The sequence below is a fragment of the Halyomorpha halys genome, unplaced genomic scaffold (genome assembly GCF_000696795.3).
Source record: "Halyomorpha halys isolate HHAL.00 unplaced genomic scaffold, Hhal_1.1 Scaffold32.1, whole genome shotgun sequence".
NCBI classification, from domain to species: Eukaryota; Metazoa; Arthropoda; class Insecta; order Hemiptera; family Pentatomidae; genus Halyomorpha; species Halyomorpha halys.
In genome coordinates this window covers 130,057-141,433 of record NW_027104903.1, presented here as the reverse complement: position 1 = coordinate 141,433, position 11,377 = coordinate 130,057, and the positions used below count along the sequence as shown (strand labels likewise).

At 32.0% G+C, this 11,377-nt stretch overlaps 1 protein-coding gene across 3 annotated transcripts in view; it reads left to right on the top strand.

The window, feature by feature from the left end:
- The window catches only part of LOC106685268 (facilitated trehalose transporter Tret1), a 20,124-nt gene that overhangs the window by 7,640 nt on the left and 1,107 nt on the right, over positions 1-11,377 (top strand). The window contains exons 1-5 of one of the 3 annotated variants that reach the window (XM_014427841.2): positions 350-405; positions 509-582; positions 6,786-6,963; positions 7,203-7,672; positions 7,768-8,294. In XM_014427841.2, the coding sequence (XP_014283327.1) occupies positions 525-582; positions 6,786-6,963; positions 7,203-7,672; positions 7,768-8,294 (1,233 nt within the window). In that variant the 5' untranslated portion in view covers positions 350-405; positions 509-524. Of the gene's footprint in view, positions 1-349; positions 406-508; positions 583-6,156; positions 6,471-6,785; positions 6,964-7,202; positions 7,673-7,767; positions 8,295-11,377 lie in introns of those variants that run through there. The other 2 variants (XM_014427857.2, XM_067045962.1) reach the window with 2 other exon arrangements.

Here is an 11,377-nt window from a genome sequence, read left to right as displayed (position 1 = left end):
TATATGAAACTGTCTTACGTAAACAATACTAGCCTATTGTCAAAATAATATTTATTTATGATTGATCCGGGATTGATTAGTGTTTGTAAACATTGGCTAAAATTCTTTGATCTCTGTAACAAGGTTGTAATTGGGAGACCATGTCTTACGTTTTAACAGTGCTACATCAGAAAAAAGGTTTTTATTTAATCTTTAAGTAGACGTAAATTCCCAATATATTGTCTTTTATCTCTGAGGTACTGTTTTGCAATATAGTATTTAGAAACATATTAAAAAAATATTAAAAAAGAAACAATGCTAATTTCGTTTTATATGATTTTTTTTTAGTTGGTTTTGGAATACCAATAAATGGAGATCGTCCTATGTTTATTGAAATAAAAAATGACAACAAATAATAAGTATCAGGTATTCGTGATCTTTAGTTTAACATGTTAAATAGAGAAATATTCCCTTATTTTAGCATATTAAAACGATATAACAGTTAACATGGATGATATTCTATTAATAGGTCTGCTAAATGGAGAATGAAGTCACGCAACATACTAGTTAAGCTCCACACCATTTTCTATGTTGTTTTGAAAGGTTAGTTGCTCCTAATACTTGTTTAGTTTGTGTTTTTTCAAGTTTTTAAACTATAATAAAGTAATGCATAAAAATAATAAAAAAAGTAATGGGGGAAAACTAGGAGAGGTACCAAGGAACAAGTGAGGTGGAGAAAAGATGTTGAAACGAAGCTGCTGAAAATTTGTTACAAACCAAGTTTCCCAGAAAATCCGCTAGAAGCTCCTCTGCACATAACATATAACATGTACTTTAAATTAAGCTGCTTGAAAACCTGTACTTATTACGCATTGCATCAGATGGAGGCAGGGATTCGATAATGCCAAATTAGGGCGGAGATGAAAGCAATGGACGTGGTATGGCACCTCAATACGCCCGGACATCCCAAGAGCAGGGGCAGCATAGAACAGCTGCATAGCACACTCAGTAACCATCTGAGGGTATATTAGATGGAGAAGGGCTTGGAACCGGACTTTGCAATGTCAAAAGCAATTGCGGCTTATAATCACTTTATCCACTCAGTAATAGAATTTTCACCGTTCGAAATTCTTTTCGGACATCGTGTGCATCGAAGGGACTATAGAGCCACGACTGTGAACGAGGAGGACATAATTAACATGGAGCATAGTAGGTTGAAAACTGAGAAACGCAAAAGGTTAGCACGAGATAATTCCCGCGACACCATGGGAGCGGTGAAAATTGGAACTATAGTGTACCGTAAGTTAAGCTCTAATCGGGGTAAGAAGTTACAACAACTTTAGGGTGATAGTAATTCAGGAGCACAATGTTGTTACTATTGAAAGTCTCCAGAAGCCCAAGAAACGGAGAACCGTTCACATTGAACAGTTAAAGCTCCCAGTACCAGAACCGTGAGCTAGAGAGTCCTCAGCTCAGCACACAGTGATCATTGTATATATAATACTGGTTTTTTTGTGTGGTTTGTTATTCTTAGATATAAGTTAGTTTTAGGAACCTTTTTTTTATTTTATTTGTATTCAATTAAATTTAATTGTAATTTTTAGGTGTTTTTGTTAAATATTTTGTATTTTTGACTGTGATTTCTATTATTATTATATAAAATTTTCTATAAATTTTTTTTTCTGTGATTTACTTATTGGACCTTATTTTATTTTATATTTGTTCGGTGTAAAGTGTACTTGTTAATGTTTTGTCAACGTTTTTGTGTTCTTATATTTTTGTTAAGTTCTTATGTACTTGCATTTTAATTCATTTTTAGGATTGTTCATAAACTGGTGGGGGGGGAGTTACAGGCTGTCAGCTGTTCACTGTGTCTATATAGACGGACTATATATAGGACGGATCCCATCAATAAACAGTGTTGATTTGATGTTCAGAGCGAGTTGTTCTCTCGAAGTGGATTTGTATATAAAATAGATTAACAGAATATGACCATGATTATCATAGCTTGGTAGCTGCGAACAACCTTGAGGGGGGGAATTTGAATAATTAATGAAAGCATTTCTGATTACTGTTTATAATAAATTAATAATTATCAGGAATTAAAAAGTATATGCACGTGTCTCATCACCTAAATCTTTGCAAGCCATAATTATTTCAATGTCCAACAATAAATTCTAAACAAAACAAAAGGAGATGGTGAGAAAAATGTGTTAATATTAATTAGTCATTTTAATCATGTTGAATAATTTTGTAAGTAAACCTTGTGAATTTAAAACTAATTTGATTGTTTGACGTCCTTTTTAATAATTTTTAGTTTACTCCTTGGGGTTCCATTTCACAAACATTGCTATCTATCTTTGATTTCCTTTTCGAGGATTTTGCTCATTTCTGAAGGAGTTAAAATTGCTTTACCCCGTCCCGGAAGCACGAGTGCTCTCCCAGCGTGGCCCTGTTTCATAATGAAAGCTAATAGTATTAGTTCATAGTGCAAGTGTAGAAATTAGTGTGTTAATAAAACTAATACTTATTATTTTCATGATAGGGATGATTATTAGTGATATTACAGGAATTAAAAAATACCAAAGTACAAGTTACTATTGTACTAGTCTGAGTAATTGTATTAAGATAAATCTACAAGACTAATAGTATTAGTTGGTACTTTATTATGAAACAGGGCCCTGTTCATTCCCTGCTATTCCTACATGACTTGGAACCCATATAAATGTAACAGGCATACCATTAAGGGAAACTCTGGCTATAGTTAAGATTTTCTAAATCGAGTTTTTTTTTTACAGAAATATAAATATTTTTATAAAAGCTACGTCGGCCTAAACATTGGGATATTTAAATAGAATTAATAAATAATGTAGAAGCTAAATAGATTTATTTTAATATAATTGATGAATACAACCAGTCTTGAACTAGTAATCAAAATATGTTTCAATTAAATATTTCTAGAAATATATAAATGGAATATAGAAGGGAAAGTACTACGATTGTGAAAAATTTTGAATTCGAAATATCGACGAAAATACACGTTTTGAAGTCCCCGGAGTGTAAAAAAAAAAAGAGAAAACCAGTCTGCTGTATGTCTGTCATCAGCCTAGCTCAAAAACGAAATGTCGTACGAAACTGAAATTACATATTTAAGGTAAGTTATAAGATGTGACTAAACTTTTTCGCTAAAATCGACCTGGCTTAAGTGCCACTTTATAAAATCGATTTTTCACATTTTTTCGATTTTCTCCAAAACGGCTCAAACGATTTTGATTAAACTCGGTGAATCGATGAACAATTGAGTGGTCTTTAATATCAGATAAGTTTTATTCTCATTGAGATAGAATAAAAGAGGTTAAATACCGAATATTTATAAAAAACTTCCTATAAAGTATCTTTAATTTTGTTTATTTGAAATAAATAAACATTTCTTATAGTTATACAATATACAAATGCAAAATACTAAATAAATTTATGAATAATTTAAGGAGAAAAAAAGGAAAAATATATAAAAACGAATCACAAAGACTGCACGATCTTTCCCGATCGCATGATTGCTTCGTTATATTTTCCTAACTGTCGTATTATTAGGGGTATTCATGATGTGTTAAATGTAAAATATTTTACCATGTTAAATGTTACAAGTATAGGATTGTGAGCAACCTTATTTACAGTCATATTAAATATATAACATATACTAGCGGATTTTCTGAGAAACTTGTTTTATAACCTTTCCTTCCTTCATTGTTTATTTCTAAGTTTTGATTTAAGAAATTTATTACGACAAGCCTGAAGTAAGCGAAAAGTAGAATTTGTGTGAAAGGCTACTGAGTGTCCTGTTGTTTTTCTTACTTGTGAGGATGAAAATCAAAATGAGCTAATTGACAACTGTCATTATATTATTATTATTATTATTATCATTCATTGCTTTATTAGTTATAAAAACATCCAAAATAATACTATAAAAACACAAACTACGAGCAAGCAATTGTATAATACTACATTGCTTGTTACTTCAACTAACAAAACGGAGACTAGCTCAGCTGGTCTTTTGCATGACGTCAATATCCATTTAACAGACCTAGTAACAGACTCCCAACCATGTTAAATGTTATATCACTTTAACTTGATCAAAGAAGGAAATATTTCTCCATTTAACAAGCTTTAACATGTTAAACTAAAGATTATGAATACCCCTATTGCCTGAAACAAAATTTATATTTGTTATTCCCATCTCGAGAAACCTTTGAATACGAACTTTTATAGTTACAGAAAATAAAAACGTTTTGTTCATAATTTTCATCTTCTCTGGTCATTAGATATTTTTTTGCGAAAATCAAAAAAACAGGGTTAACTTCATTACACAATATCACTTACTAAGCTATGTAGTGTAAGTGAGCTCGTGTTGAAGTTAATCCTGTTTTTTTTATTTTCGCAAAAAAACAGGATTAACTTCAACACGAGCTCACTTACACAAAACTCACTTACACTACATAGCTTAGTAAGTGATATTGTGTGATGAGCGCACCGCAACATCTTACGTCTGAAACTACCACTGTCCACCTTGTTGCAGTTAGAACATTAAAACTAGTAGTTATTAAATCATTTTAATCCTTTAACTTTATTAAAAAAAGTTCAGGAATATTATTAACTTATTATTATAGGAATAGGAATTAACATTATTATTATTATAGGAATATTAATAACATTCAGGAGTATTATTCTATATCTTTTTCTCTTACCAGATTTGTCGGCAGGATATTTCAATATCATCCTTAAATCTTGGCATATTTAGTTATTTCAATAATTTCTTTTTTACTGCAAATTGCTTAAATATATTTTTGAATATGGGCTTGTAATATTATTTTTATTTTATTTCCCCCCCCTGGAGATTTTTAATTATCAATTGAGAAATAAGGAGGAAAAAATTTGGTCCTTCCAACAATTTTCTTCAATATACAATTTATTTTAAATATTCTATACGTGTAATTTAGTTGAAATTAATAATTTTATATGTAGTGGTTCCACGGAATAAATTTCAACCATTCCACTCTGATTAGAATAGGTTGATAACCTGCCGTATAACCATCCCGTATGCCAGAAAAGGTGAGGAAGGAAAAAAAAAAGAATCGACCACGCATGATTTTTTTAAGGACCATGCTCAAAATAGTATTATAAAATAATTTGCATAAACGATGATAAATAATATGAATAAGGATTATGAAAAAATCACTTAAAAATTTTTAAATCCAATTAATTTCAAGGTGAGTATATTATGCAGTACATTAAGAATACTCAAGTGGAAGAGGATTGAATTGATTAAAATTAATAAATAAAATAGAGGTTAAATCAATTTACTGGCTAAATATTTTCAAGTAAAAACATGGTAATTTGTTAATGAGTGGAAAGGCCAGAAGATAAAGAACACGTACAAGGTTTTAAGTATAGCTGACTGTAAAACAATTCTCATAAGAGACAATCCGTATCTCCGAATAAAGTAAAAATTGAAAATGCTCCAAACAGACTAAAAAAAGTAGTTATTATCTATGCCTCTACAAACATGATATTATGTATATATTTTTTTTCATCTCCATTGATATACAGAATTAAATGTATTGTTTGATTGGTCTAAGCAGTCAAAGTTGTGAGGATCTAATGAATGTGTCGAGAGGAGGTGTTACATTAGATGGTGTTAACGCCATAATATATAATTACCCTGTAAATAATTGTAAATAGTATTTTTAGTATTTAGTTTTATACTTTTAGTTATATAGTTTTATTAGTATTTAATTTAGTTACATTTATTATTATTTGTATTGTTTTATTCAGATTTAGTTATTTGAAAAGAAAAATGTGTAATTATATTTGTTTGTAATAATGAGTTATAGAGACAGTTGCTAGGGGTGATCATTGTTGCTAAGAAGCGTCACCTAGCAACGGACCGACCATCTTAATTTTTAGAGCAGTTCCGGCCTTAATTTTTAGAACAATTAGTGGCCCTGATACCGTCTGAGAGGTCTTTTTTATTTTTACTTGTATATTTTGTTTATGTTAGTTTTTAGTTTTTAAAATGTTTAAATTGAACTAAATAAATGTTTAATCCGAGCCAGTTTGTTTTTTGTTAATTTTTAAAGCCTTCCAACAAAAAGACATAGTCGATTTGAGGTGGCTTTAACAGATGTTTTAACTCGAATTGAAGATATGAGGTAATCTATACCAAAAGGCTTCGAGAATGTGTTCATACAGGTTATTTAGCTATTAGAATGAAAGCTAACAGAATGAATCTTACGGGAACTAGCCGGAAATTCTCGAAGGATGGAACAATCACTCCGTAGGAAACGGGCCTAACGATTGTGAGGGATTGGCAAGTCCTACGGGAACTAGCTGTAGGTCCTTGCAGGAATGAAACTTCACTCTGCAGAGAACTAGCCTGCTGCCGCGAAGGGATATTTTAAGTTCAACAGGAATAAGCAGGAGAGATTAGCACTGAGGTCTGTTAATTTCTGTTTAGTCAACTCTCAAGGCGATCAAAACGCCATCGAGAGATGCTATGTGTAAGACGTTCGCTTTTAGTGGATCAGAAAATTCTATTGTAATCTTTATTGATTTAAATAATACATTTGAATTGCAATATATAACATGGTTGTTACATTTGTGAAATTAAAATATATACAAGAAATAGTACAAATAGTGGTGTCACTACAAATGGACTCACATATTTTTTTTGTTGAGGGGGGCAGCAAACTCGAACTATACCATGTCCATAAAAACAGACTTTAAATTAATTGAGATACAAAAAATTGCAGGTTCCTTGTCAGTAGCTATAACTGCAACGTCGTTTGTCTGGTACGCTCCACTGTTGTTGAACATAGGGTCACCAGAGTCCGAAGTTCCAATGACAAGCGCACAGACTTCCTGGCTGATATCTTCAATGGAATTGGGCTGTCTTTTCTTTAATATACCAGCCGGCATCATCAGTAATAGGTAAGATTATATTTCGTTGAAGCCAATTTTATCAAACTTCCTGTTTCAGTTTTCAGAATTGAATCTTACCAACCCTTGAATGTACTAGTTAAAATTAAATGACCATACACAATTGAACTAAGGAATAGCCTGAAAATAGATCGTTTTCACAATGTAATTGTTTCTTTAAGTTTATAAATGATAATCATACTATAACATACATATTTAGCATGCTATCAAGACTTTTTGTAACATTTCAGAGTTGGTCGAAAGTATCCCATACTGTTTATCGGTCCAACCTGTGGTCTGGCATTCATTGTTTTGGCTTACACACGCTCGCTTCCAGTCTTATTCGTGTTGCGACAGATCCAGGGCCTATGCTTGGCTTTGGCTTACGTTGTTGGTCCGATCTACATTGCTGAAGTATCCGAACCTCGCCTAAGGGGAAGTACCTCTTGCCACATACAGACAATGTGGTTCGCTGGCTGCCTCTACGACTACTGCGTCGGCCCTTACGTAGACTATCAAACGTACGCTCTCCTATGCCTCCCAATACCACTTTTATTCACAGCTACCTTTTTCTTCATGCCAGAGTCACCATATTACTTGATCATGAAAGGAAGAAACGAAGAGGCTAAACAAGCTCTTTCGTGGTTAAGGGGAGTCAAAGAAGTAAATGAAGAGTTTAAAGAAATCGAAGAAACCATCGGAAGAGAGGTTTATGAGCATGGTAAAGTTTATAAGCTAATTACGACTTAGATTTCGACCTCTGCAATGAAATATATCATATTTCTGATAAATTAATAATTGTATTTTTGTTCTCAGGTTCTTGGAAGGATCTGTTTCAGACAAAGAAAGATCGAATGGCCTTTTTTATTGTGCAAGTATGCTCCATCACCAAGTACATGGGTGGCATGCCGGCTTTTGCAAACTACGTATCTCAGACTTTTGGCGAGAGCACCATCAAGTACTTGGACCACAATCAACTTACCATCGTCACGGGCGTTTTGTTGACTGCAGCTACATTCAGTTCCTGTTTACTATCCGTCAACTTCGGGAGAAGACCAATGCTCATATATTCGTGTTTCTGCTGTTTCCTTTTCACGTTCGTCATTGGTGGATACTTCTTCTTGGATTTCGAAACGGCATTCGATGTGTCGCCATACGTGTGGGTATTGTACGTCTCCGTTATTGGATTTATAATCACTGCAAATGTTGGGGTGGGTCCATTGTTGCAGACAGTCCAAGCGGAATACTTCACTGCTAAAACAAGAGGGATAGGAGGAGCTCTGACTCTAGTTATTGGTTCAACAGCAACTTTCATCTCAATCAAGCAATACCAATTCATTCAGGTATGGTATAAAGTTATTGGGTTAGGCTGGTATACTTTCATCCCAGTTAGCTTCTGACGTCACAAAAATGGATTATCTAACTTTTTGTATTTTAATCAATTATCTGTGAGTTTTGGTTGCGTTTAAATGTTAAGGGGCCTCTACATGTTGGCCAAGCCATGGCTAACTCAGACATGCGCGAGCATGTGGATGGGTGGCTTGTACGAGTTGGCCTAAGCTCGTTGCCGATCCGTCGAGAGTCGGTTTTTTGGACACTGATCAAAGGGGTCGTGAGAGCGCTCGTGTAGCATCTACACCATTGTTCTTTGTCTTGTTGCAACTGAGAGCTGTTAGGAGGTTAAAGTTGTTTGTTGGTACTTTTTATAATAAGTTTTATATTTATTTATACTTAATTTCCTTTAATTTTCTTCTTTTTTTTTTGTAATAAAAATAATATAATCCCAGTGCAATGGCTGAAACCATTTGTACCTCCGCCATGCTTGCCTCTCTGAATAACACAGACATGTGGATGGTCCCCTCTTTGTTTGCCGAGCATTTGTACAACCCTCCGATTCGTGGCGAGCGGCCAACATGTGGATCCGTCTTTAAGATTTAACAACGAATAGACAAATTAATTGGATAAACTCGTTATAATTGTGAGATACATACATATTTATATCAAAACATAAAACTATTTAATATGACTTTCTTATCTTCCTTTTTTTTTTTTTTTTTGGAGTCCGTCGTCAGAGGGCAGAAGTTATATTTCGGGGGCAAAAATATAGCATCTGCATTCATCAGAGGCGTATGTTGTCAAATGGTCTAAATTTCTATATATACCAGGCCGGACATTTAAAGTTATTTGGGTCCAACTATTTTTTGAATAATCACATAATATTGATAAAACTGACCAAAGAGGAACAAATAAACATTGACTGTTTGGCTATCAGGTCCTTTTGAAACATTCTGTAAATGTATTCATTTTTAATTGTTTATCTCAATTTCTTTTCGTCTATATTTCTCAGGGATGTTTTGTAGTTCATACAGGGGATGGCCTATCCAACTATCCATCAAGCGTTGACGTAAATAAAAATTTCTCACATTTAATTATTTTAATCTGAGAGACCATTATTTAATTACAAATTTCAGTTAAACATAAAATGTAGTAATTGCTTTCAGTAATTTGGTTCTTTGACAGTGAAAATCCATTAAGCTATCCTCGAGAATGTCAGGCTTCTTAAATTGATAACAAAATACAATAGGGCTTTAATCAAGAAATTCCTGTGAAACTTAATAATTGTAATGTTTATGCTCCTACTCCTCTTTTACATCCAAGGGCATACCCAAGATCAAAACAATGGTTTGCTCCTTGCTGTGACAACTTTTTCAGGATGGAAAAAGTCAATATAGCCAACATTTTAAGAAACTTATATATAATTATAACAGTGCTTTATTAGTTATAACAATAATTTGCTTGAAAACAAAAATGTAATTTTTATAAAATTAAAAATTTTTTTTTACTTCTGGAGGGAGGCAGCTGCACCTCATGGGCATACCTCCTGGGTATGCCCATGGTCACACCCACAGTGCTCACAAGCCCTGCCATTTTTGCTTCACTTTTCCTGTCAGATTATTTCTTCCATTATAATCTTTCCTCCACGATTTCATGTTTCAATTTTATTTTAATAGGGAAAGAACCTATTATACCAAATATTAATGTTTCTTAAATTTTTCTAATTCATACAGCTATTTTCAATTCTTAAAGCATACTTATTTCAACAAAAAATACTTCAAATTGTAATATACCCATGACCATTCAGTAACTTAACAATTTCCAACTTTGATATAAACATAATAACAACATTATTGAAAATAATATAACTATATTTTTATCTGACTACATAAAGTAATGAAGATATTTTTTATGTATAATTAAATTTATTTTGTTCATTATTATATCGATATATGTAACTTTTTTGAAGAAACCTGTGAATCAATACTTTCTTAATATCATTAGATTAGATAATTAACTTGTTTTTTTAATAATCCATTTAGAGAGAGAGAAATACTTTATTTATCTATGCTGCCTAAATAAATTAGGTTGCTATCTCACACAGCATACTTATCAATCCATAATCGGGCATATATAAATTACACATACATGGTATAATCAGATAAAAAGAGATACAATAATAAGATATAATAAACAATTTTTTTCCCCCCTACAGTTTCCTTTTACAATCCATTTCGCTCTGTACAACAAATACAAATGTTTCAATTCATTTCTATTTTTCTTTCTCATTTCTGCTCCTCCAATTTCACCCTTTCACAATTTTTCAATTCACCCGATCAACAAATTCGCTCTCCGGAATTCACCCTCCCAGATCCTCTTCAGTGACCTGCTCATTAATATAATTATTATTAAACCTTATGAGGCTTTCCTTTTCTAAACAAGTTGAATTCATTTACAATTTTTTTTAAATTATTATTTTTGATGCTAGATAAAATTATTTTGTTCAAAAACTGTTAAACCATATGCTATTTAAAAGTTTTTGAAAAAAATCCTCTCACTTACCTCATTATAATGTAATACCAAAACAGTTAATTACATACAAATTTTAACAATTTGAAAATATACTTAGATGGTTTTGTAGTGACTCTAATGATTTACAGATTCAATATTGTTTATGATCAATGATTATAATATAATTATGAATTTTATTATTATTATTACATTATATTTTTATTTCAGGTATGAATCGTCCATCCAAAAATACAAATAACATTTTTTTAAATAAATAAAGGGATAATGATACCCATTTTTTAAAAAATATTAGTCTACTAATTAATAGATAACAATAAAAATAACAGAAAACTGCCACCTACAAAGTGCCTATATTGTCAATCCATACTCATGATTAAATATATCTTTGAAGAATGTACTCACAATTTACCAAATAATTATATTTCCTCAAATTTATTGAAAGCACCCACTCACAGATGAGGAAGTTAAATTCCTCATATAAATTAAACTGATATTTAATTTTTTTAATTAATATTAAAGTGCACCATCTTCTTTCCAAATTATAGTCTATCTTAAATCT